Source organism: Alligator mississippiensis, chromosome 4, assembly GCF_030867095.1.
Source record: "Alligator mississippiensis isolate rAllMis1 chromosome 4, rAllMis1, whole genome shotgun sequence".
NCBI lineage: Eukaryota > Metazoa > Chordata > Crocodylia > Alligatoridae > Alligator > Alligator mississippiensis.
In genome coordinates this window covers 5,341,864-5,369,649 of record NC_081827.1, presented here as the reverse complement: position 1 = coordinate 5,369,649, position 27,786 = coordinate 5,341,864, and the positions used below count along the sequence as shown (strand labels likewise).

General features: G+C 45.8%; 1 protein-coding gene across 3 annotated transcripts in view; it reads left to right on the top strand.

Moving 5' to 3' along the window:
- UBE2H (ubiquitin conjugating enzyme E2 H) overlaps positions 1–27,181 on the top strand; it is a 69,970-nt gene extending 42,789 nt beyond the window's left edge. For 2 of the 3 annotated variants that reach the window (XM_019487642.2, XM_019487641.2), the window contains 4 exons: positions 5,537–5,576; positions 6,349–6,401; positions 13,720–13,848; positions 22,662–27,181. In XM_019487642.2, coding sequence (XP_019343187.1) covers positions 5,537–5,576; positions 6,349–6,401; positions 13,720–13,848; positions 22,662–22,786 — 347 coding nt within the window. In that variant the 3' untranslated portion in view covers positions 22,787–27,181. The remainder of the gene's footprint in view (positions 1–5,536; positions 5,577–6,348; positions 6,402–13,719; positions 13,849–22,661) is intronic. The other variant, XR_002090285.2, reaches the window with a different exon arrangement.
- Positions 27,182–27,786: the final 605 nt, after the last annotated feature.

The window sequence follows — 27,786 nt, the reverse complement described above, 5'->3', positions numbered from 1 at the left end:
AGTACAGCTCTGCTGCTAGGACTTACTATGTGGATCTGAGACATGGACAACATACAGGAGACGCCTTAAGTCATTGCAGACGTATCATCAACTCTGCCTATGAAAGATCCTTCCAATCCAGTGGGAAGATGGATGCACCAATATTGACAAAGTCTCACAAGCAAATATCACAAGCAGCAAGGTGACGATCATCCAACATCAACTTCACTCTGCCGGCTATGTCATCCGGATGTCTGACTCCAGACTCCTGAAACAAAGTTTATTCTCCCAGCTCAGTCGAGGTGTACGCTCGAGAGGAAAGCAGAGAAGGCGCTTCAAGGATGTCCTCAAGGCCAGCTTGAAAAAACGCAACATCGACATCAACTCATGGGAAGTATCGTCCAGGACTACCTCAAACGGAGGAAGAGTCTGCTGCAAGGGTCTCAGTACTTTGAACCCGTTTGATAGGCCTCTGGCTGGGGTCATCTGACCCCAGCACTCTTTCCTGCCCAGCGCAGGGGGTTGGACTCGATCTGATGAGGTCCCTTCTGACCCCAGTATTTATGAATCTATGATGACAACAGGAGATGGAAAAGCAGGAGCGGCAGAAACAGCATGTGGCAGAATGAATCGAGAATCCAGAGCCACCCACTCCGCATGGAAACGCGTGCCCAAGTTGCAACAGAGTTTGTTCCCGGATCGGCCTCATCAGCCATCTTTGGGCCCATGGGGAAGACAATCATCCTTGACTGAGACGAAGAGATGATTCATAAGCACATGATATTTTGCTAGCCCTTACATCCAGAAGCTGCTGAACACCGTTCCAGACTCCTTTAAGTTGACAAGAGAGGCAAGATGTTGGACATCTCTCCACGTAGTATGTGCATTTTCCTCAGGAAGGTTTCAACCCAACTGGAACCCAGTACCCAGAAGCATAAATCTCTCCATGGAGATTGAGGACATACTTGGGGGTGTGTCCATGGAGTCCGTTGTTGGAAGCTTTTCCTAACAAAGAAATCAATGTGAACAGTGGTCCGCTTGAACTTTGTTGACTTGGAAGGTCGTCTGTAAAATAAGTTCACTCATAGCTCTCTTCGGTTAAATCAGCGTTTGTAGGTCCATTAGTACTAGGGGGGCTTTATATTTGCAATCTGTTTTCAAGCTTCTCTTTGTTGTTGAACTTAAGATGCCAGGACCCTATTTTCCTGTCACTCTGCCAAGACCCAAAATCTCCAAGAGGAAATGTCAAAGTTTAGATGCCAAGAGTGCACTAAAACCTGTCTAGTTTTTGGAATTTTACAGATTTGTACATTTATTTTGTTTGGAGCAGCCAAGGCAGAGTTGGCAGCCCTCGAAGTTACGTGCCGAAAGGAAGTCTACAAAAATGCATTTCTCTACTGAAGGTCTATCAACCAAAGCAATGGCTACTTCAGAGCTTACCGCCAAGTATTTTTGCGAGGCAGTCTAAATATGCCCACTGAGCCCATCAGTATCAAGGCGGTTGTCACTTTCTACTGATCACTCTCATGGATAGATCTTCTCTGTTTAGCAGGAAAAAGAGGGTCTTAGAATACAGTTCTTGAAATAGCCCGACTTGCATGCACAAGCAGCTGAAACTCGGATAGCATCCCACTTCCATTTATAATTTCAAACCAACTTTGGCTTTTTTCAGTCGTTAAATGTCTAAAGCACGGTATTTGCACTGTGCCATCTGACTAAACTTCTGTGATGAGTGCTGTACATACAAATAAGGCTTATAATGTAGCCTGGTGCATTGTCCAAGCAAAGATGCTGTAATTTTGTGATACAGGTGTACTTGCAGAAACTAGACTGACTTCAACCTTTTGCATAACCAGTACAGTATAACCTTGATTATTCAAAACAGGGTCATGTCCTTTAATATGTATTACCCTGAAAATTATCTTAGTATCAGCTTATTTGGAGCTCTGCATGACATTTTGATCAAGGCTGTGCTGTATTATTGAAGATCTTGGCTTTTAAGAACTTGAGTACGTTCTTCAAAATCAGCTGGAAAGAGCTTTGGTTTTTACAGGTGTAGAGTCCCTTAAACAAATGTCATGTCAGAGGTTTCCCATTTCAACTATGATCTCTATTTGCAAGTATAAGCCAGCTTCATCTTCGTATGTTGTTACACTTTTTTTTTCTTTTATTAGACCAGGGCTAGGTGACCGAAACGTCCAATTTGTAATTGGACATCAAAGGTTTGAAGACCGTAGTCACAGATGGGGCATAAGGAAGGAGAGCGGCTGGATAGAACTGTACTTAAATGCAGATCAGCTTGGCACGTAATAAGTTGCCTTCAATTTCTCGTGACTTGGCCAATGTCTTAAAGACTAACAAATGAGGCTTTGTAACGAATTAAGCAGCTAAAAATGATGGCGAGAGGCTGTGTTTCTCCTTGTAGAACAGGAGATGAGCCATTTCCTTCGGAGAACTTGAACCTTAGGGCATCATGAAGGAGGCAATTAGTCTTCTAGCTATGAGGACTCAAATAAACTTTTCATAAAAGAATAAGCAAGATGACCAGTGTGTCTATAATACTTGAATAGACAGACTTGCTTCCTTGAGCTCTCCACAATTTCAGACTATAGCCTAAGCATCTACATGCATAATGAAGTGAATGGCTTGGTAGATGTTGCATATCAGGGGTGCCAAGTATATGATCTATGAGCCAGTTCTGACCCGTGGAGCAGTTTCTGTCTCATCCACAGGGCTTCTTGGAGAAGCTGTGAGTTTGGGTGTGGGGCCTGCTGCCAAATACCCAAGTACAGAGTCCTGTTGGGGATATGTTTTGACAGCACTAGGGTAAGCGGTGGCTGCATTAATCCACATGGCTCCCTGACCTGGTGGGTCTGAATCTGGCCTGCAGGGAGCCCCTCGGTCCATATCCAGCCCTTGGGGGCCAAGTGAGTTTGACCCTCCTGTTAAAGAAACACTTAGCTGAGGAATTGCTTTTGCAAAAGAGCGTTTCCAGCTGCTCTGGAGCCAAGGATTGAGTATGTTGGAGTATAGCAGAAAGGAGTAGAGGACTATGCTGTGACAGCTGCAGATGCTGTTGCCTTTTGCAGGAGGTGGAAATAATCACAGTACAACTCAGGTTGGGGAGTGGCAGGGCTTGAATCTTGGAGGTAGGAATAGAGAGCATACTTCCAGAAGGTCAGCTCACTTGTGCATCCACATCTTATTTTTGTTACTTCATCCTTCTCCCCACTCTGTCATCTCCACCTAGTAAAGCCCTTTACAGTGAACCATCATTCACTGTGGGTCTAGTCCATGGCACAGTGCAACCTCTGATTCAGGCTTGGTCTCTGCTCTGTGATGACTTGGGGCATCGTTTCAATCTCACGTTGTGTATATATGTGAATTCTGAGCCATTCCAGCAAAAATTAAACTACACTCATGTTTTAAATGCATGGAAAGGAATAGAGTTAATTCCATATGTCAACTCTCCTACCCCAGCTGAGATTCATTCTGTCACTCGCAAGTTGAGATCACTTCCTCTCTTGGCTGGAGATGGTGTATCAATATTTCGTGACTTTACTGAAGAGTAGCCAAACATAAGGTTATATAGAGGCACCGAGTTTGTCGAACTCAGACTGCCAACACAGTCTTGACTTGCATTACAACTTTGCGAGTTACAACTTCTCTCTACTGAAATAGAAAATATTTTTTAGCTGTCCTTTGAGGATACAACAGATATGGATCCTGTTTAAAGGGATGAAGTAAAACCAGTGCCCCAGATTTAACTATCTTCAACATTATTGGAATCTTCTTCCTATTTTTCTACATAAAGGCCTTGGTAACTATCTCTCTTTTTAGAGACAAGAGCAGACAAACTTCTCCTTGTTGCAGAAAAGGCAAGGAACATTTCCCTGGCCAGTAATGTTCCCAAGGTGCCACTTGCTTCAGAGGTAATGCACAAAGCAAAGGAGGCTTGATTTTAAGCTCTGGAAGATAGCAGTGTTAAAATGTCAAAAAGCTTTTGATGGAAACCCAACTCCTTAAAATGATATAAAAATGAAGCTAAGAACAGCTTTTATGGAGAACACATAAAGAGCTAAAACTGTTCAGTGACAAGTTAGTAGATACACAAACGGATATTCATCCTAGCTGAAAGGGAGATATCATTACTTTAAATTCCCTTGTATCCCCATAGCAATCTTTTGTTAGGCTTTTGTAATGTGTTTTTTTTCCACTATAGTATCTTGTTTTTAATTCCAGCAGTCTGTTAGTGGAAATCTAGCTTTGCTTTCGCTACTGGTTAGAGAATATGGTACGCTTAAACTGTGAGGGGCAGGGACTTGCTGTTCTTCAATATCCGTATAGTTTACAGTACCTAATGCACATGCCGGTATTATAAAACAAATAGACTGAGGTGTCCCTTTTGAGGGGGGGGATGGGGATTTGGGGCAGTTTTGGTACCACCTGCACTTATCTTGAGGATGAGCCTAACCCAGTGATTCTCCCTCTGGGTGCCACCGCAGTCTGGCATGCCTTATAATCCTTTCAGGAGTGCCATTGGGGGCCACACAGTGATGTGCAAACACGATGCACAAGATTCTGGGTGATTCACACCTGGATATTTCAAATAGAAATCCATAGTGTAGAAACCAGGATTTCTGATTCCTTTGCAGCAGAATTGCTCTGTTGAGTTGTTGGACTTTTTTTTTCTGCACTCAAAAAGTGAGTGAGAGGGTAAGAGGGTTTTTTTGAGGAGTGCCATGAGCGTAAAAAGATTGAGAGCCACTGGTTTAAGCTAACCTCAGTCAGCTGCCTGAAGAACATGGCTTACCTGTAGCTGCTGCTCATGGATACGGACATAAGCAGGTTGCAGGTTAGTTTGATGCTGTGACTGTCTACACCACAGTGTCTTTCAATATGCTCGTTTCCAAGCCAGAACAAGCATTGAACAGCAACAGGTTTTTAGCTTGGCACCTTCCAGAGTCTCAAAACTGCAGTACTTTCCTTACTGTACTTGCTCAAGACCTGGGGTACAGTTTGTCCTGTTGCTGTTCTGTAAAACAGTTGGTAAGTATTAGGGGCTCCCGGTGCTGCAGAAAGGTAGCTACGTGCTTAGCAAATACTACTTAATACCAAGATTGGAAGTTTATTGAAGACCTTTGTTAGGCAACATTTAAAAAAAGAAAATGTAATCCTTGAGCAAACGTTGAGCTTAAGTCTGTGTGTTTACAGTATTTGTTCTAAACCCCCTTGCAACTTGGAGAAGCAAAGAGCATGTGCTTCGTGGTTCTGATGGGGAAATGGCTTTTTGAGATGATACTGGGCTGCAAAATCTCAGAATCCAATTGCAACATAAACAGGAGCTTTTGATGAACTTGGAGGGAACAGCTGAGGACCCTTGGGTCAAAATGGAACTTGCACATTTTAAAGGTCACATTACTATGTATAGCTAACCCAAGGCTTCCAATGAACCTTATTGAGATGAGGGCTCACTAAGTAAATAGCCTGCCTCTTTTTCTGTAAACCCTGTTCGGCGCCTTCTTTCTAATATTTACCAATGTGCATCTCTTTACAGGATTCATGAATAAAATTTTCCATCCCAACATTGACGAAGCGTAAGTAAATCCTTGTTGTGTGGTATTCTAATTAAGGATATTATCAGATTGTAGCAGTATTATGCTTTTCATAAGAGCTAAAGCAGCTTTTTTCCTTTTTTTTAAGTATGCTAATAGGTAGGGTTGGCTAAAGCTTTCATCTAATCCAGCACTGACAGTCCAGGCTAAGAACCTGATGTGAATGGGCAGTGTCTCATGAAACTAACCCCCTGGTAGACGTCCAGGTCGAATTGATGCTGGAGGCAGGAGTGCATGGGGATATGTGATGCAGAAATCATCTTTGCTTGTGGCCTGTATGTAGACAACATTGGCTGCTCTTTTTAAATAAATGAGCTGCCTCTTCTAGCCGGAAGCATCCAGGCTTGCTAATCCTGCTTTTCACAGGTACAACATGGGCTTCCTCCAGAGCAAGGAGAACATTGGCAAAGCCTACCGGCCCTTCTGTATTAATTAGCATTGGCATACAACTTCACTTACAATATAGAACTAACTAGAAACCCTCATGGGGTCACTTCATTTGCCCATTGAATAAAGCCCCACCATCCTTTTTCAGACTGACTCGCTAGTGAGATTCCTTGCTTGTCAAAAGTCTGTGAACTTAGTATAAAAGCTCACCTATTTACTATGGCTGCTGATCCAGTCCCATCTGTAGCTTAACACAACTTACCCTAAGAGTTGGCCGAGGTGGAAATCAAAACCTGTGTTAAACTTGGAAGTGTTTATCTAACTTGCAGATGTTTTCAATTCTGCTCTTTCTTTCCATCTGTTTCAGGTCAGGAACTGTATGTCTAGATGTAATTAATCAAACTTGGACAGCTCTCTATGGTGAGTGTTGGCACTGTTTCCTTCTGTTTGTTTGGTGGGAGTATACTTTTTGTCTTAATACCTCAGTGCAGTTTGGAGGTGTTCAGTGCTGGGTGTCTCTTGGAAAGCTGGAGCCAAATTGTAGATTGTTCTCTGAACAGCTGCAGAAGTTTGATTATTGTTTGCATGGCAACTTTCATCCCCAAATGCTGAAGTATTCTGTATACGTCACACAGGAATTGCCCCAGCCACCTCTGAAGTCCTAGGTAGCAGTGCTTCACAGCGGCATTTTCAGTAGGAATGCCACCCTGTTTCACTTGAAAACCTGGAGCAGGAACCTAAGGAACTGGATTGCAGTTCTGCTAACTAAAATTCAGTCAGTGTTGAAGGTGTTGGTTGACTGTCGGGACTGTGAAGCAGCTTCTGCAGGAAAAGGCATTGGAAACCATTTCCTCTGAGCATCAGCGTGAAATGCATGCACCACTTGCTGCAGAGAGATGTTTTCCAAGTAGGTCTTTCACCCAGTTCTGGCTGGACATGACCTGCTTATCTTCAAAGGCCATAAGTATCAGCTTGTAGTGATAAAGATCCAGGAAAATTTTTAATTCTCATGAGAGTCTGAAGCTGTTGAGACCATAGGCTGTTACTGCAGGCAGCCTTGACAAGATGGAGTTTCCTGACAACAACACTGACATTTGGTGTGGGGTTAATAGGACAGAGACAGTCAAATAAGAGTTCAAGTATGAACTCTGTTTCGCCAGCAAGCTGCAGTTCGACCTGTTGCCCCTGGTCACTGGATTTTTTGGCTCAGAGATTTGAAACCGATGGCTAAAGTGACAAATTACTTTCATTAGTTAAGCTCAGCTTGGGGTTGTCCCCACCCCTTTATAACTTATGTTGTGGAAACAGTGGACACAGGAACTAGAATTGCTCTAGCAACTTATTGAACTTTCCACATACTCCTAGTCCGCGTGTCATAAGTGCTTGCGTTGGGGCTGCACCATGTCAGGCTTGCACCTTTGTGAGGCAAATAGAGATCAGGCTAGCTGTAACGCATGTTTTCACTGAAGGAGGAAGAGGAGACCTTTGCAGTTCTAGGCTGAACAAACCCTTCTCTCACTTCTACAGTGATTGCACCAAACATGTTCATTTGCCGCAGCGGACTTTGCCCTGAGAAAATCCAATAGGAGGATAAGCAGTTAGGGTGTTAAGTAAGCAACGTGCAGTTTTGTTCAGCAAACTTTAAATGCTGGCCACAGATGACATGTAGGACTAGACAGCTTAGAATTTCTTTGCTCTTATCTGCAGTGCTGATTCTCTGAGAGCCAGCAATCTGCAGTCTCGTTTGCAAGCCATGCACAAATAGTTTCCTGTGTTGAGACATGCTATCATGCATTGTCACAACAGGGTTTCCACAGCATTTCCAAATGGTGTCATACGAACACTTTTTTTTTTTTGGTAACCTGTTTCCTAACTAATTCTTCTCTATTTCATTGTCAGTGGGGCTCTTATAGGGAGAAAAACAACTCTGTTTCCTCTTGTGATGTATAAACATCTCAATTTTTGAAAGACTCATGCCTGCTTGGTTTTTAATTTGCCATAACTAGTCCAAAGAGTATACGTTCAAGATGCCTTGACTGTGTATTCCTTTGAGCAGCGGTAAAGAGATCACGCCACACCAGCTGACAACACTTGTCAAACAAAGCTGTTTTTAGCCCCAGTCACAATCATCTTAGTTCAGATTACCCAAGTTGGTGGGTTTTTTTGCTGGGGCATGCTTTTTGAGTGCTGACAAAGCAACTCCTGATGTAGCTAGTATGTCTGGATGTAATGGTGACTCCATCAGACCTACCTCTTCTCCTTCCTTTCCCCCCCCCTCCCCTTTTATGTTTCAGTCACCAAAACATTCAGATGCTTGGCTTCACCTTGAGGGAATACACAATATTTCCTTCCTCAGCAGAAATGGGCATGTCTGATGCTGAAGTGGCAGTCAGTATGGGGATAAAGTCTTCCAGTGTAAATCAGTAACACTATTTTGCTATGTGTTTTACCTTTGAACTAAGCTGCTCCTGCACTGGCAGAAAAGACCCAATGCAAGTTGGATCCAGTACTCTGAAGACAACGATTTATTCTTTATAGTCCCTTTAGTTAACCAATGGCCTTGTTACATGTTGTACTTCGAGCTGCACAAATTTTGATCAGCTTAGTGCTAGCTTGGAGTTTGGAGCAGTCGCACTTAATCCAAGCACCCTCTCTGGCTTTCTGTCTGCACAGCTGTGACTTGCCGCTAGAGAAATAGTGAGCAGTGACGTCCCTTCCAGCCCTACCTCTGTGATTCTCTAGGCTTCTAGGACTGTGGCTCACTCCTTACCTCTCCTGCTAGGCAAAGAGCTCCAACAGCGCCCTGCTCCGTGTACCCAGCACGGCTGCCGCAGGGTGGGGGGCAGCCTGCTGCCAGGGAAGTCACTGCAGGGACACGCAGGGCTTTCATGAGCCTGGTTTGCTCTGTAATGAATCCCCAGTGCTGCCTGCTTCAGCCAGGCATCTCAGCCTCCCAGCCAGGCTGAACATTCCTGATGCTCATCAAGGCTGCCAGCTGAGAGGAGAAACTTCAGCAAAAATAGCCCCCTGCCCTGTCCCTGATCAGAGCAGGTGCACCGGGCATCATGGGGTGTGGAGGTGGACTCAAAAAAGGTTGGGAGAGGTTGGATCGGCAGTCGTGTGTGTGTGTGTGTGTGTGTGTGTGTGTGTGGCTTGGATGAACTCTCATTAGCTCAGTCTCCAGCTAGGAGATGGCTGGATCAGCACTGAGGGAAGAGGAGGAAATAAAAGGTTTTCATAGATGTTAGGTGTTAGGGTCGGAATGGACCTCAATAGATCATCGAGTCCAACCCCCTGCATAAGCAGGAAAGAGTGCTGGGTCTAGATGACCCCAGCTAGATACTCGTCTAACCTCCTCTTGAAGACCCCCAGGGTAGGGGAGAGCACCACCTCCCTTGGGAGCCCGTTCCAGACCTTGGCCACTCCAACCGTGAAGAAGTTCTTCCTAATGTCCAGTCTAAATCTGCTCTCTGCTAGCTTGTGGCCATTGTTTCTTGTAACCCCCGGGGGTGCCTTGGTGAATAAATCCTCACCAATTCCCTTCTGTGCCCCCGTGATGAACTTATAGGCAGCCACAAGGTCGCCTCTCAACCTTCTCTTGCAGAGGCTGAAAAGGTCCAGGTGCCCTAGTCTCTCCTCGTAGGGCTTGGCCTGCAAGCCCTTAACCATATGAGTGGCTCTTCTCTGGACCCTCTCCAGGTTATCCGCGTCCTTCTTGAAGTGTGGCGCCCAGAATTGCACGCAGTACTCCAACTGCGGTCTGACCAGCGCCCGATAGAGGGGAAGTATCACCTCCCTGGACCTATTCGTCATGCATCTGCTGATGCACGATAAAGTGCCATTGGCTTTTCTGATGGCTTCGTCACACTGCCGGCTCATGTTCATCTTGGAGTCCACTAGGACTCCAAGATCCCTTTCCACCTCTGTGCCACCCAGCAGGTCATTCCCTAGGCTGTAGGTGTGCTGGACATTTTTCCTCCCTAGGTGCAGCACTTTGCATTTCTCCTTGTTGAACTGCATCCTGTTGTTTTCTGCCCACTTGTCCAACCTATCCAGGTCTGCCTGCAGCTGTTCCCTGCCCTCCGGCGTGTCCACTTCTCCCCATAGCTTTGTGTCATCTGCAAACTCGGACAGAGTACATTTGACTCCCTCGTCCAAGTCACTGATGAAGACATTAAAAAGTATCGGTCCAAGGACCGAGCCCTGTGGGACCCCACTGCCCACACCCTTCCAAGTTGAGACCGACCCATCCACCACGACTCTCTGGGTGCGACCCTCTAGCCAATTCGCCACCCACCGGACTGTGCAGTCATCCACGTCACAGCCTCTTAACTTGTTCACCAGTATGGGGTGGGATACCGTATCGAAGGCCTTCCTGAAGTCTAAGTATACGACATCCACCCCTTCTCCTGCGTCCCGGCGTTTCGTAACCTGGTCATAGAAAGAGACTAGATTGGTCAGGCACGATCTGCCCGCCACAAACCCCTTTCAAAAATTGAGATGTTTATACATCACAAGAGGAAACAGAGTTGTTTTTTGTTATAATTTTCCTATAACTAGGGTTGGGGAGCATGTCGGGTAGATGCGAGCTTTTATGGGAGCTGGGAATGGTGGCGGTTGTGGGAAGTCTGGCAGGCAAAATGCGAAGCCCCGCACTCATCTTTCAGCTGGTGTCAAGAGGGACCTGCAGGGATGAAGATGGTGGTGGGGGAAGAGAGAGGGATCAGTCCTGCCACGCAACACCTGTGCAGTGGTGAGCTGATTAGGGAGGAGCAGGGTATCCACAGAAAAGGAGGGTGGAGAAGGGCTGTGCATCCTGGGTTACTGGAGGACTTCACCTGGGGTGGCACATCTGTGGGATGTGGCCACACGTTAGTGGAACCGGAGGTGGGTTGTGCGGATCGGAGACAGTCGTGCCCTGGAGTGGCAGAACTGAGCTGTGTAATGAGTGCTTGAAGCCACTTACACATGTCAGTGCGTGGACAGTCCAGGGGTTAAGAGCTCCAGGAACTGGCTAAAAGTAACGTGTAACAAGACCTTGATAAGGCGCCAACCCTACTTGGCCTCGGGGTCACCCAGTGTACATGGATGAACTGTTTTCTTTTCACACCCAATTAGTGCAAAATGGAGCATTAATTTGCTTGGGTGTTAAAAAGAAGCCGTGCCTTTAAAGGGGAAAGCAGCAATCCCAAGGTATTTTCTGTGAGGCATGACTAACCTTTCCTTAGGGCTGGTTTGTTCTCTAGCTAACTATACTTCCAATTTCCACTTGGTTTTCAACTGGGAAGGATTTAATAGTTCAACAATTTCTAATAGGAAAACTAGAAGCTGGACTTTGGGTTAAAAAAATAAATCTGTTCCTGCTAGGGAATCCACTTGTTGCTGAGAAATACCTCAAGTACTCGAGTAGAGGGGGACAAACGAATTTGAAAGGAGTTTTTGAAAACACTCTTGCTGTGACTCATGCTGTACTATTTTTGCTGCTCCCTTTTCAGAGTAGAACTATGCTTCAACCAGCTGGTACACATCATCCCAGGAGTTGCCGATGTGGGCACCTGGCACTGTTATATTTATATATGTATGGCATACATATATGCCAGCCACGGCAGACTTGGCCCAGAGATGTAGTATTCTGCACTGTGCCCTTCCTCTCCCTAGTCCTTACATTGGAAGTGCAGTGGCTTAGCTGCTTAGTGAAAACCTTCAGTTAACGCATAACTGACTCTTGGATCTTAGCAGCAAATACCAAGAGGCTGGTCTGTGCCCAGAGCTGCGTGGGTTTACTGAAAAAAATGTGATACTGCTTCGGCCTGCTTTAAAACGATGCAGCTCCTGTCTGTAGACGGGTACCGCTTTCCATCCCTGCTGTACAGGGCTCATATTGAACAGCGACTCGGTCAGTCGGAGTTTGTATGCGTGCCAGATGTGTTAACTCAGGAAGGAAGAATTGACTAAAATAGTGAAGTCCTTTTGCTTGGTCCTGCTTGTCCAAGGCAGGCCATTCCCAGCTTGACTTGACAGGAGCTTGGGCTGGCGGGTCAACAGTACATTAGCTTTTAACATTATGCTTCTCCCAGGGGTCATAGATAAGGTTAGTAATAGGAAAATAAGGTGCAGCATAATATCATTTTGATCCATTGTGTTATACTTGGGTGGAGAGAGAGGTTTAGAAGACCCAGGTCAAGTCCTAATCCTATCCCTATTGGAATCTGTTGGGCTGGTGGAGGCTAGGATATCACGACACCTCTCCTCTCCTCTCCTCCCTGCCCACTTCAAACATTGCCTCACTCAGCAATGGTAGGAGACAGATTTTTGTCACTCCTCGTGCTGCGGCTACTCCAAAAGGATTTTCCTGTCATCAGGAAGGAAAGTACAAGTCTGTCTGTAGTTGCAAGGAAAAGAAGGATGTAGATATAATGCATGTAATGAATACTTAAGGGTGAACTTCCTTTTGAAAAGGTTTGTGTGCATCTACTACACTCCGACAGTAAAACGACCCTCCAAATTACGCGTGGGGGACCTAGGCTTCACCTTGTGGGCGGCCACAGCCCTTCTTGAGCATGTTGTTTTGACACCCCTGCCTCTGGAGTATGGTGCCTGTCTCTCTGAGGTGGGGTGTGGGAGGAGGGTTTCATGAGTTCATAATTACTCATCCGCGTCAGAAATGTGTGCCTTTATTAGTGGTACATGCCAACTGGCACCAAAGTATTAATGTGATCTGTTCAGATCCGTTAACTGTTTTGAAATGGAGGGTAAACTGGTTGGTTGCTCTTTCCACGAGGCTTGACAATGTTTGAAAATTGTATTGTGCCAAGATGTGTCACCGTAAAGTCATGGACTATGAGACTTATTTGAAGGCGGTGATATAACAGGAGGAAGCATGGAAAAATATAACGTAAACCAATGGAAATGAAGCTGTATCCAGGGCTAGGCACTGGATTTAATTGATGTCTGGCCTGTAGTGTCTTGAATAAATTGCTTAGGTCAGTGGTTCCCAACCTTTTTAGCCTCCAGGCCCCTTCATTAACTTCTGAATTTCACAGCACCCTAGTTGAGAAGCATTGAGCTACAGTCTGAATTCAGAAAGGTTATGGAGAGGTTCTTGAGGCTAAAAAAGGTTGAGAGTCACTAATCTAGCCAGTGCTAGATGGGGGCAGGCTCCTGCCACTGTCTGCCCCTCTCCCTGACACGGATCTGTACCTGAGGGGCGTCCTCCCTTCACCAAGGGCTGGCAGGGAAGGCAGTAGCTGCAGCAGTCACTGGAAGAGCAGCCACAAGTGCTGCTGGGATGGGTGCAAGGCATCAGGTGGGGAGAAGAGATGGTTCACCTCCTCACGCAGGGGTTGGGTGCCACAGCACCCTTAAAAGGATTTTGCGGCACCCTGGTTGAGAGTTGTGGGCTTAACTTCTTGCTCAGTTTCCTTATCAAAGCGTGCGACAGGTTCCCAGCTCGTGGAACTGCTGAGAGATAACTCCTTAACATTTGCAAAGTACTTTGAATGAGGTTTACTTTGTAATCCCTTCTGTACTTGTAATGTTGGGAATGCCTTATCAAACTCGTACATGTTTTCTTCTTCAGCGCCGTTAAAACAGGCCAGCGTTCCCTTGCCGTTCAGTCTTGGTACCTGACAGCAACCATCAGCCTAGCTCCACTGCTGGGCTACGTATCAAGAGCGACTTGCTGGTCTGTGGGTCTGAGATTTCTCGCTGCAACGTGAACCTCTGTTCTGATTTGCAGATCTCACCAATATATTTGAATCGTTCCTGCCCCAGTTGCTGGCCTATCCTAACCCTATAGATCCTCTAAATGGTGACGCCGCAGCCATGTATCTTCACCGACCAGAAGAGTACAAACAGAAAATTAAAGGTAAGGAGCAAACAGGATGCTGAAAAGTTGATCCTGTCACTATGATTCCAACTCTGCTTGGATGAAAATTTGTCCTTTAAACTCTCTAGTTGTAACCTGCTCTTGCTCTATAAGAAGCCAATTTAATTTTAGCCTGGGGGAGTCCTCTGGGAGGAATGGATGGAATTGACATTGCTTGCAAATGAAAGCTGGGCTGCTGCGGACCCCACCGGGAACAGTTCTGCTCCGGCAGACTGCTGGGCAGGATGTCTTAGCAAACTCCCAAAAGTTAAGAGATCACTGAGCTCACACATGGAGTATTCCCATCTGGCACTTTAAATTCTTAACCTACCTTTTCTCTGAGGTAACTTCCAAGTGTAGCCATGCCCAACGGGGTTGCTGTCTCCAAAAAATCCCAAACTTTAAAGCAGACTCTATGCTGTGGAAGGTCAGGGAGGCTTTGTGGATAAAGCACTAGACTCTCTAGCAGGCTTTGTGAACTTGGTTGCAGCTTAACTCTGTCAGCTGCCCTTCCCTGAAAAATGGGCCGAATGCTTTTAGAGTAGGGTCTGGTGAAGTTTAATTTATGTTCATCAGTTCCACCAACATCTCAGCTTGCGGGTGCTACGAAAAGCCAGCTAGTAAGTCCTATGTACCTTGCATCCATTCTGACCCCTTCCTCACAAGTTCTTAAACCTGTTATGTGCTGATGCTAGAGCAATGAGTACAAATAATCAATCAAGGAATCAAACCACATCCAAGAGCTTGACCCTTCTTAAAAGTAACTCGGTACAAATAGGGGAAGTGCCTTATTGAGCAGACCCCGCACCTGTTGAGTTCAGTATCCTGCCACCAGCTTAGGCGTAGAAAGGTTGAAGAGCCCTGCCGAAAGAAAGCAGATATAGAAAAACCTGGCCTCACAGATGCTTTATTACAAATCTCAAATCTGATGCTGTAAACTGTGAAGAACAAGGTCCAGAATATCTTCCAGTATGTGCTGGTGGCCATTTCATCATTCTTTACAAGAATCCCATCTCCACTTGAACTACCCAGTATCTATTAGTTTGCTATGACTGACATAAGATACAGCTAAGTGTTGCCATGCTTCATGCTGATAGGATTTGAAAATAGCCTTAGATATGTCAGAATTGAAGCAGTGGATTGTAACATCTGCTCTAGCTGAGGGAAATAAATTATGTAGTTACAGTTCTTAATTCCCTCTTTCCTTTCCATCCTCATTTTTTAGTTATGAAAGCAGAAAGTATCTGCTTGATGTCGTGCTCGAGGAGAAGTAGGATCAGGTCTGCGAGTGAAAATGGCGTATGGTTTTGAAGTGACAGATCCTTACAAAAAGTCCCTGTCCTTGCAGGATGTTAATGGAGCCCTTGTCCCCTTGCTTTTATAGAGTGTTTTGGATGTATTGGGCATCCTACATGGCACTTGTTTTTTGAGCATTTATTCCTGAAAAGAGCAGCGTAGACAAGCCCTTGTCTAGGATGATTTAGCCAGGAATGATCCTGCCGTGAGCCGGGGGGTGGAGTAGATGTGGCCCCCTGAGGTCCCCCCAGCCCTACTATTCTGTGATTCTAGGATTTATGGTAAGACCCATAGTTAACTATTGCTGCTACTTTTTGTATTGAGATGGGAAGCTGATATCGTTAGCACTTCAGTCCTCATGGCACAAACTATGGTCACAGAGGCAAGGGAATGTTTTTGCAATTTCCATCCTTCCTTGACTGCCTAGGGCAGATCCCATGCGTCTGTCACTGGGGCCTTGTCCACGCCGTAAGCTAACTGGAGTGGCCATCCAGCTGTCACTGGGCTGCTCCCAGCAGGCTGCCTCTTCAACCAGAAGCTGTCTCACCATCTCCATGCACCACTTCAGATGGGCTAATTGGCCGTGTGGAGTAACGGTACCAGTTAGCCTGCCCCCAGCTAATTAGGCTGCTCGTGGCACTATGAGGATGCGGCTACATTGCTTCCATGTTAGAAAGCAACTTGCCCCACGTAGCATGGCATGAATGAGAGCGCTGCTGGCTGGGGTGCTAAGTTATCTGGATACACATAGCGTAAGATAGGAAACTGGGGAGATTTTTCAAAGATGCAAGGAGCAATTAAGGACTCAAATGCTACAAAAGGATCCACTACAGAAAGGATGTGGACAAGTTGGAGAGAGTCAGCGGAGAGCAATGAAAATGGTTGGGGACTGGGGCAAATGACTGGGGAGGAGAGGCTGAGGGAACTGGGATGATTTAGTCCAGAAAAAAGAAGACCGAGGGGGGATTTAATAGCAACTTTCAACTCCCTGCAGGGGTTTGAAAGAGGATGGAGCTGGACTGTTCTCAGTGGGGGCAGATGACAGGACAAGGAGCAATGGACTCACGTTGCAGCGAGGGAAGTTGAGGTTGGATATTATGAAAAACTCTCACTAAGAGGGTAGTAAAGCCCTGGAACAGGCTCCCCAGAGGGGTGGTGGACTCTCCATTCTTGGAGGTTTTTAAGGCCCAGGTAGACAAAGCCTTGGCTGGGATGATGTAGCTGGGGCTGGTCCTGCTTGGAGCAGGGGTTGGACTAGATGTGACCTCCCGAGGTCCCTGCCATCCCTAATTCTCTATGATCCTATGGCAGTGCTTCTCAACCAGGGGGGCCATGGCATCCTGGGGTGCCTTGAGATCCTTTTAAGGGTATCTGGGGTGCCAGGCAGTGTTAGCACCGTTAGGCGTGCAGATGCGATTCACAAGGTTTTAAATAGAAATCCAGTGTTAAAAAAAACTTTCTGACCACTTGTGTTCCTTGCCGCAGAAGAACTGCTCTGTCATTTTTCCACGGTCAAAAAATGAATGAAAGCTTAGAGCTTGTATTTTCCGAGGAGTCCTTCAAGTCTAAAAAGTTTGAGAACCACTGTACTCTGGCCCTTTAATTCCCGTTTGCACCTTTTTGAACAAAAATTCTTACAAAAAAAACAAAAGAATCAGGGCTGAGACATAATTTGGGCAGGTTTTTTGTAAATGGGTGAAGTACCCCAGAGCTGCAAATGGGGTGCAGACAGAGCTTTCCATACGCCTTCGGGAGCTGAAGTGTCCGAAGCAAGGCTGGTTCTCCCTTGATGCAAAACGGTTATTTCCAGTCTGCCTTATGACGCATTGCAGCCTCCTTCCTGGGAGGACAGCGTGACACTTTGCATCCATAGAACCAGCACAACGGGTATTTCAGGTGTCACCTTTCCTTTAACGGGCTGAAAAAGTAAAAAGTAGATCCTCAAGTACAGCACAAGTTTAATCCAAGAAAGGCTTATTGTTTAGGCACGGATGTTCCCGGGAAGTCTCGAATTTCCTGAGAAGAAAACTAGAAAAAGCCCAGCCCAATGGCTTGGCAGCCATGCCGGGTTTTTTTCCCCCCCACCTGTGTGGTTTAGGGAGTAAGAGCCAAGATTTGTGTTTAAACGCAACCCTTAGTCTTTCATCATGGCTCATTTGAATCCAAATATGTCCCTTTTCAGCCGAACAAAGTGGTGGCTTTCGATTCATGGCTCTTGGACCACAAGTGAGCCGTGAAGAAATGGGTCTTTGCATGATGCTAGCTCCTATCCTTGTCTTTTCCGATGAGCGGCATTCAGCCAGTACTATATTTAATACTTTCCTGTCCTGCTCAGGGTGGATTTGATTTTTAAATCACGATTTAAATTACTGGCAGCCAGGAAGCCTCTATTTAATCCTTGTTTTCTACAAAAAGTGCGTTCTTGTTTGATATCCTTTATTCATTTAACTTCTTGAAACTGCACTTTTAGAGAAAGGTTAGGGCTTGACTCTGTACACAAACTTGCAGAGACACAATAGGGCTGATGGATGGGTAATCAGGTTTGTTATCTCATCCCCATATACTGCTGTTAACAAGGAGGTTTTATCTCTGGAGACATGCATCCACAGTTTGAGAACTGAAACTAAGCATCACAAAGATGCTTAGTGGGATCTTTAGACTGAGTCCTGCTGGGCAGAGTGGTTTTCTTTAATCGTTATGCCTCTGGGAACCCCATAAGATTGGGCCCCTAATATAGTCCATGGGCTGTTGTGACCTATTTATACAACATTTCTAAAAAGATTACATGAATATATTGTCTCAAATAGTATATAATTAGAAGTTATAATCCCTATTCCATGATGATATCTTTGAGCTTTAATATATCTTAAATTCAAACCATCTTTATATAGGCTTTTTATTTTTTTTAAAAAGCATCTTAACAAAAAAAATACGATTAAATAAAAATCTGATTTATTTATTTATTTATTTTAAATCGCAGATTCTTTTTAAAAAAAATGTTTTTATCTACCCTGGCCCTGCTCCACTTGAGACTGCTACAGTAATTGTTTGTGGGTTGTAGACTACTGGCAGATAGGCACAAATGGGTTCACAGTACTAACATGAAAGAAGATTTCTAGGGCACGATCATTTTGGAGTTTCTAGACTTGGACAAGGCTGCAATCCCTTTGCTAGTGGCTGCCAGAGAGATTTAATTGGTGATCTCCATTTTTAGTGGGAGCTCAGCTTCTAAGCAAGGCAGACAATCAAAGATAACCACACACAGTTGTTCCTGTCTTGACTCGCATGTGGCTGCAATCTGCCTGCCCCGACTATCTATTTCTTCTGCTCCTCTCCCTGTTCACGGGCAGAAATCCTTGAGCAGGCTGCTTTCTTTCACTATAGCTGCATTTTCTCATCCTGCAGCTCTGCTGTCATCTAGCTGAACAACTCTCCTTTTTACTTTTCCAGCTTCATTGAAGCTGTCTCAGCCCCAGCTGCTGCTGCTTCCCCACCTGTTTCACTGCTCACTCCCTCCCTTCCTTTCTCCCGCTGCAGCTACTCGGCGTGCAGCATCACCAGCCGTGTCCAAGAGCAAACACGACTGGTCTCTCTTGAGTGCTGCCCATTGGTGCTTTCCTCTGAGCACGCAGATCGTGTTTACCGTCTGTCTGGAGTCCTCTTCCACCCCAGACCCTCTCCTATCCAGGATCTGCCCGTTAGGCTCCACTAACGCTGCCCTTGTTAAAATCTGTAATGCCCTTGCCAAAGCTCGGCACAGCACCCGTGCTCCTCCTTGACATGTCAGCTGCCCTCAGCCGTGCTTTGCGACAGCCTCGTCTGCCCTCAACTTCCATGAAACATGCTTCTCCCCATGCTCGTGATGAGGTCCTTATACATCTCTGCAAACCACTTCAGTATTCACTTCCAAATCCCTCCTTCGCCTTTTTTGCTGCAGTGCCCACTGAAGCCCGACTGGCCATTAGATGCCGTGCTGACGTGCCTCACTTGTTTCCTTGTCTCTGGTTTGTACCCATCGGTTGCCTTATGCGGTATGGACATGGGCTGTTGATTATGGCATGCAGAGGGGTAGAGCTTCACCACGTGTCATGTACTCCGCAGTAACTGCCCATGTGCACGCTCTTACCCCAGGGTAAGGGCAAACTAACGCACGGTAGCTTTAGCCCTCTTATGTTGCAAACTAACCTACCAGGGCTTCACTTCCACTTCCTACCAGGGCAAAAGCCGAATGGATTTTGGGTAGTTGCTAGAAAGCAGTTGATGGGAAATAAATACCCTGCCTCCATTTATTGATTGATTTGAGGCAAGCTGCTTGTATGTCCAGGTAGTTAGGCTCTTTGGGAGGAGATGGTCTACAATCTGTTCTGTCTTGTTTAGTACCCAACACAGCGGCAGCCTTGCCCACAGAGAGGGCCCCTAGCTGGTCTGGAAACACAGCGGAAAGCTGCCTTTTTGGAACAGCTGGTTCTGTTCCCCAACCAGATTCAGTGACCCAGGCCCTTCCTTAGAGGAATCCCCTCTTGGAAAGTGCATCACAAATAAAATTTAGGGGGCCTGATGGTCTGAATGTCTTCACATTGGGTGCAGAGGCCTTGAAAGCCTTCCACAGCTGCTAGTGTTACAGAGCAGGCTGTAATGCTTTATTTAGCAGCTCTCCTGAAGCCGACTGCAGCAGTCCTCCTCCCAGCCACAGCGGAGCAAGCGGGTGAATAATGCATATTAAGCTATACAAGGGAAGTCAGTTGTGTTGTCAGACACTGGCTTAGGCTTTCATGGGAGTTGTCAACTGGCTGGAAGGGGATGCTGAAGTGCTTTTAAAGGCTGAGGGTCCATGCTGTTCAGCAGTATAAGTGCATCCAGTGGCCTAATTCGGTCCTCTGTGCCATAAACCGTGGCTGCTTGCAGCCTTATATCCTTACCCACTCCCAGATAGCTATAAATGAACTGTGTGACAACGCGGAGTGGACTACTTGCAGCTTGGCGTTGGCTCTACTAGTTTGAAGGCAGGGGAGGAGAATCGGGCATCAGTGGTTTTAAGCTCTGGCTCAACCTTGGCCGTTTCAGTGGAAGGGGCAATGTTGTTGGCACCACCTAAAGAGCTTGCTTTGTTCTCCCTCTTAGTACCGGGCATTAAATGCGATGCCCTGTAACTTTGTATGCACGCCTGTCTCCTGATTTGCCCCATAACCAGGAGTTGCCAGTCAAAAAGCAGCGGTCTGGGCTCTTGAAAGGGGAGAGGGGTCATCCAGGGCTTGTCCTGCCTGCCTCCTTCCTCCCCTGCAAGTAGAAATTTAAATAAACCCTCAGCATTTTAAGCTCTTTTAGGCTGGCACTTCCTGGCTGGAGTCAGAAGACATTCACACCTCCTAACTGGGGCTTTGTGTGTTAAGTGCAAAGGTGAGGCTGTTACTTCCTTCCTCTGGTTCTTCCCAGCACCTTGTCTTGCCTCCTAGGGTATCCTTCTCTCTTCAAAGCTGCCTAAAGAGTAGCTGAAATTCTTTCACTCCAGAGCGCTCTTTTGCTGCTGTGCCTCGACCCTAGCTTGGGAGGGATCAGACCTGGATCTCCGAGTCTTCCTACCCTGGTCACCTGGAGGATGTGGTGCATCTGCCCGCTCAGCCCCAGGTAGAGGAAGGGACAGCCAGCTGGCTTGAAGGTCATTCCTGACCCAAAACATGAGGTTCCCAGGCTGGAGGGATTGCCTTGAACTTTTGAATGCTGGCTTGCATTCACATATTTGAAGTCCTCTCCATTCTCTACAGTGCCTGCAAAATTAGGGACTGCCCTTTTTCCTGGGCTCTTGGGTGGGAAAACATCACAAGTCTCTTGTCATCTGCACTTGTGGTAAGGTGACTAACTCAGCTCCACACCTCCTTCAGAGGCTGGATTATTGCAGTGTGGTCTGCATGGAAATAACCCGAGCCACGGCTGGCACAGAAGGAGTGTGCATGCCTGCAGGAATCCAGTCCAACCAGTTTTCTGTTGCTGATTGCTATTCCAGGGGCCGTTCTAGGTACCCATTAATAGTTTCAGGGTTGTTATTGTAGCCATGTTGTTCTAAGGACAGAGGCAGACACAGTTCTTTGGATAAATGTGATCTCTCTTATTAGACCAACTAAATAGTTGGAAAAATGGTTCTTTGCAAGTTTTTGGGCATCCTGTTCAAACATAGGGAGACTCTGGTGGCCTCCCTGTGCCTGAAGAAGGGCGTTTGTGCCTGAAAGCTCGCAAAGAACAATTTTTCCAACTATTTGGGTAGATGTGAAATATCTTTGATTAGACCAATTAAAGAACCTTGCCTGCCCATTAATACTGTGGGTCTTGTCACTTCCTTCTGGGAGCCAGGAACCACTACAGCAGCTCAGATTGTGTCTTTTCATGACTCTCGGGTGTTAAATGTCTGGAGGTTGGGGGCTGCAGGTTCCCCGCGGAGAGCCTTCTGCAGTTCTTCCTTACTAGTCAGTCCACCGTTGTCTGATAGCAAAGCACACAGTGCCAGGGGTTTGTCTCAAGGGATCAAGAGGAAGCATTTTAAGGAGCGGTTCTCTTGCTTTTGGTTGGAACCAATGGCATTTGGTCCATTATTCCTATTTTTCCTGCCCCCCTCACCTTTTCATCCTTCTTTCCTTCTCAAGAAGCTGTGCCAGTACCATCAGCTTCTCTAATCCCATAATTTAGGGATCTTCAGAGAAGAGTATTCGGGGTTCTCCCTACACGTTGTAGGCCGCGTGTTCGGCACTGTATCCCGTTCCCAGCTCCTGGGCGTCCCTGTAGGAACGAGAGCAGTGATTCTCCACCCAGGTGCCACGGCTTCAAAAACGAAATCCAGAGTCAGGGTCTTTCTGAGTTCTTTGAACAGAAACTGCTGTATTTTTTTTTTCTGTAGGCCAAAAAAAGAGGCATCCTGCCCTCTTTCTCCTTCTCCAGGAAACCCATGATTGCGTCAGCCACGACACTGTCTGCACTGCTTCTCCTCTCCTACCTCTTTCCTGCCACAAACTGCAGCTCTTATCTCCAGTTTCGTGACTGATTTTATTTTTTTGCTGACTTCTCAGTGGTTTTTCTCCTGGTGATCATTGTGTTGATTCCTAATTTAGTTACTATTCCTGTGATAAATGGGCTCTTCATAGAAGAGGCTTTTTACGTGAGCGTGTATACGCGGCTGGGAAACGAACTGCCTGGTCTCTCCAGCTCCAAGTCTGGGACTCTGTAACGCAGCCGTTTGAGAGTGTGGGCGTCCTATCCGCACACGTGCCTCGGGTTTTTTATCCGTTGTCAAAAATTTCGTGCGTCCCTTTGAAGTCTTCACTGCTGGCCACTGTCAGATGGAGTGCCAGACTGGATTGACAATTGATCCGAGGCGGCATGGCAGGACCTATGTTAACTTTTGTAATCCATGTGTCTCGTGCATATGCCACTACCCCAACTGGCTGGTAAATTAATTCGACAGCCAGCCACGCTTTAGATATTCAGTATATGCTGATTATATCCTCTTTCCCTCCTCTCCCCATATACAGAATACATTCAGAAATATGCAACAGAAGAAGCACTAAAAGAACAGGAAGAAGCCACCGGGGACAGCTCGTCAGAGAGCTCCATGTCTGACTTCTCGGAAGACGAAGCGCAGGATATGGAGTTGTAGTAGAAGAAGCGACCTGCTTTTCAGAGAGACTATTATTTCCTAACCATGAGAAGCAGACTATAATATTCATATTTAAACAAAGCAATTTTTTTTATTACTAAACAAGGTTTTTATGAATAATAGCATTGATATATATATATCACCCTTTAGATCTTGATTTCTTGGTCATTTCTCAAACCCAAGGTGCATAGCATATTCCCACATTCCATTTTGGTAGCAATATGCAGCCCGAATGCATGCATTCATAATTCCATTTGGCCAAGTCCACTTGTGTGCTACTGAACTGTCAACTAAAAACAGCTGCTCTGGTAGGTAGGGAGTTAGTAAAGATTTTTTGTTGTTGTTGTTTTTGTTTTTTGTTTTTTTTCCCCTCCTTTTTATCAGTGTTTCCAAAGACACCACCTTGGATGCTGATGCAGCACAGCGCTTTCTCAAAGTAAGAACCTGGGGGATAATGTCAGGATGTGGAGATAAGATGGTGAAATAAAAGGTGCTCCTTCAGGCAACATGGCTGATCATATTTTTATGTGGAGTCATGTTTAAAAAAGATGCACGAGCTAATCAGAGCATTGAAACCTAAACACTTTTTTTTGACTTGGATTTTAAGTATGTTTTTATATGTGGACTCCTGCCCTCTGAAGTATAGGGACTTACAACCGCTGGTCTGTTTGGTTTTTGGGGGGTTTTTTTGGACTTTTGAAAGCCTTCATCTGGACATCTATTCACTCTCTTGGTCTGGATTATGAGATGTTCCCTTTTTGGGGGACCCCCCCACAATGCTGTGTGAACAGTGCTTTAATATGCGTGGAGCACACACCAAGTCAAACCCTTGCTTTGTCATAGTTTGGAAACAGCTGCCATTTAATGGCTTCAAGCTTGCTGGGGTTTCTTTTCGCCGGCTTGAAGTATGGCTAAAGACCTCACAAAAAAAAAAAAATCTCCATCTCCTGAAAGGGTTTTCTGACCAGATGGATTAGCCTTGCCGAGAGCTTCAGATCCATGAAGATTGGTCCACGAATCCATCGGCGCTCGCGTTCTTGGTTTCCCTTTTTTCCCCCTTCTGCAGCAGCTTGGTAGCCATCTGCTTGTGCGTGTACAACAGACCAAACTCTCCAGAGCTGAACAAAGGAAAACGATCTAGGAAAATTTTTAATTTAATTTTTTTTTAAATTTAAAAATGACAATTTTGGGGAAACATGCAAATCTCTTTTTTTTTTTTTTTTCCCCTCCCCAAAGACTTTTCTGGATGAAGATTTTTTTTCTGATATATTTCAACATGCTAAAATTTGTTTTTTGGGGGGTTTTTTTGTTTGTTCATTTTTAGTTTTAATGCTAAGAAAACATGAATACAGTAACTTGCCTACGTGAGGTGCCAGTATACTTGAATTTGGAAAATGGCGCATTTGAAATGCCAACTAAGATGGATTTTAAAACCGGGATGTGACCTGCTGTATTTGCGTAGGGTTTTCTGAGGGGGTTTGGACAACCGGTTACTTTAACTTTTGGTACAACCTGCAGGACTGCATGGAATTCAACCCATCCTGAGAGACCATCGAGCTGAATTTGCATGTCAGACTGGACTCAGTAAAAAAACAAAAAAAAAAAAGAAGAAAAAAAAAAAGAAGAAAAAAAAATCGTTTTCCATTTCATCACAAGTGTTTTTGCCCTTTTAGAAATGCCCCTGAGTTGCGTCAATGAGGTTGGAAGATACAATCCTATTTTTTTTTTTTAATTCATAAAGCACAATCAATTTTTTTTTGGAAAACTATAAAGTACAACTTTGCTTTAGCATGATTATTTTCCTTAATAAAAAAAAAAAATAACCTACAAAGATTTTACTTATTTTATGTTAATTACGGGCATGAAGCAAAAGGGGTTGTTTTTTATTTCCCTCTGCTTTTTTTTTTCTTTAAATAAAAAAAAGCAGTGATGTAGGGCTGTGGTTAGTTACTGTGCTGAAGTTCTCTATCTAGCATTTGTGGCTTGTTGGAAGGGGGTAGTATTAAACTATTTAACATGTAATGGTGTACTTTAACTCTTATCTAGCACGCTGTTTTCTCATTTCTTTGGGGAGGGAGGGGCAGAGTTGTTTTTTTTTTTGCTGGCACTGTTTAACTTGCTTACCTGCTGGACGAGCAGTTTGCTTGAGCTATAACTTTAACTGTAGGTGCTATTTAGGGGTAGACAAAAGTGCTGGGTGGTGATATCAGTTTTAAAAAACAACAAAAACAAAAAAAACAACAAAACAATAAAAATTTGTATTTTTTCAATATTGTATAAACATAGTGTTCTAATTCCCTCCATTTTTTTTCCAGGTAACTATGTCCCTCCCTCTCCCCAACCCCCGGCTCTATTGGCTAGCTGGGTTTTTCACATAGAGCACTTGCGCGCACTCCCTCCTTTCAAGAAGCCCGTTTTTCCACTAGAAGCAGGTGTCCAGTCCTAAGCATCCAAAGGAATTGCAGTGAGAGCTGCCGCTGTCTAAGGCAGGCTCCCGGGAGAGCAGGCACACGCCTTACCGCCCTGGTCTCCCTGTTGGAAGGTGCACGGCGGTTCTCTTGTCCAAGCCGCTCCGATTCCCCTGTACCTCCTTTTATACACGCAGACACTTGTGGGTCTAGATCTGGAACTGTGTTCTTCAACTGCAACGCTTTTCCTCGGACGTTTAATTGAGGAGAACGGTGGAGTTTGTAGCCTTGCCTGCCAGATGTTGAAGGTTCACCTCTTTCGTGCTGGATCCCTTCCCCCTTGCGGTGACGGCAGTAGGGAAGGAAGCCTGCAGTAAGCTATCGTTTGCAAGGATCCAGCCTCGCGCGAAATGCTGATTTAAAGGATAAACTCAAATGGATTTGACTTATTTTTTCCCCAGATGGGAACAGCTGCTTGTAGCCTCATTCCACCCGTCTCCTGTGAGCACCGTTCTTTTGACCTCCTTCCCCTTCTTCAAGCCAGAACAGCCTGTAAATACAACTACTCCCACCTAGTCTTCAAGGGAAACATGGAACTGCTTTGAAACCAGATGCCCTTCTTTTTTTTCTTTTTTTCTTTTTTTTTTCCTTTTTAAGTTTGGTTCCTTTAGAAATGCTAGCAGATGTCTCCAAGCACCACTGCCGATTTCTGCGCCCCCGCCCCTGTTCTGATCACTCGACTTCAAAGCGTCAGCTGGACGGGACTCGCCAGGCCTGCTCCAGCATAACCGCGTTCGATACGTATCCTCGTAGTCCGGATGAACCTCCAAGTATGGAGGTTTCTGAGTCACCTGCTGCAACCATTTGGGGATCTGGCTCCTTTGGCCTTAGATCCAGTAGCTTACCACCTTGGTGTATCTTCTCTTCTGTACAAAATATCAAAGCTGCCATTGATCAACAGATCTCACGCTCCCGCCTTGAGAAGGTCCATACACTTGCCAACAAGGCTCATCCTTAAACCTTCGTCAGAAATGGGTTTTAGCTCATCTGGAGGCTTCTGAGTATTGTACTTTATTTTTTCACTAGACCTTCCATTGTGACAACTCTACACTGTGGGAGGCGGGAATATGGGAGGAAGTGAATCTTTTACGGCGTGAATCCTGGATGCAGATCGGGAGCGTTTCCCCAGCTCTGCTTTGTCTTATCCGGTAACGCGCGCTCGCGATCAGGAAAGCGGCGAGTCGCACGCGACTCCTTGTACTTCAGACGTCCCAGTTGGCCAAGTAGGTTGAAGGGAACGGAAGCAACTGTGCAGTTCATGTGCCACCTCGCACGACCCACCCTCACCCCACACGCAAGGCGGAGAGAACGGAGCTCCCTGCCCGGCCTTTCTCTCCCTCCCTCCTTCCCCGGCATGGATGAGAAATGCTGGAAGCTGTGCTGCACTTGGCTTGCCCTGGCTTCTGCTTTGCAGGTAGATGCATCGCAGCATTTTGATGTGTCAGTGCTAGCTCTGATCAGCAAAGACCCCACCACATTGCCAGAGCTGTTTCACATCGCGCAGGGGCACTGGGGTTGGGGGGGTTGCTAGTTTCTTATTTTCCCCCCTTTTATATATCTCTCCATCTATTTTTTTTTTTCCTTCCTTTTTGCCCATCTTGAGTTCTGCTGGCACTTTAGCAGGCGTGCGTGTGGCATGAGAAATGGCCATTATTTTACTGACTGTATTTGGTACATATTGTGTGATACTTGAAGAGATCCAGGGTGTTGAGCCCTCCATTTGGAGTCTAAGCTTTTTGGGTTCGTTCTTTTTTTTTCTTTTCTTTTTCTTTTTTTCCAGCCCCCTCCTCCCCTTTTTCTTGCATTGTGATGATGTAGTGGGCATGCCTGTCACCATGACAAATGCCTCTTCTATAACTTTTCTCAAATAGTTGTGTATAATTAAAGAACTGTAAACTTTTTTTAAATAAAATATGTATATACCTTGCTCTGCTTGCCTTGCTGCTTGCTGGGGGCAAAGTCTCACTCCTTTGGGGAGCGTCTACAGCCCCGGGACACTGCCTCCGTTCCTGTACCGCCCAGCGAAGCTCTAGTGCATCACTCCTCACCCTGCGTGAAATCCTGGTGCTCATTTGACAAGCTGCAGCCTATTCATTTGGGCTAATTCTTGCAGAGGTGCTCGGTTTACGGCTCCTGTTCCTATCTCCGGCGCTCCCCAGATGCAGGGAGTGGTTGGAAGACGAGACACTGCTGTCCATTCACCACCAGTTTAGCAAGGTTGTTTTTTCTCCTATAAGGTGACTTAGCGAAAGCACATCCAATCTCTCCTATGGTGTTTGAACTGGAGTACTAGGAGTCAGCAGGTTTCTTAGCTGCCGGTTAATCGGGCTGGCTTGAAAATGCCTGGGGTTATACTCTGGCGATGAGCGTGTTGGCAGACTCCGACTGGTCAAAATTGGCCAGTAACAAAAATAAGCCTAGTTTGACTCTCAACCGGGGTGCAGGGAGATGCTTGTAAGGGTGCCGCACAACACAAGCACTGTGAAGCATGAGAGTGCCTAAGTGTGATTCACAAGATCAGCCCAGAGATCT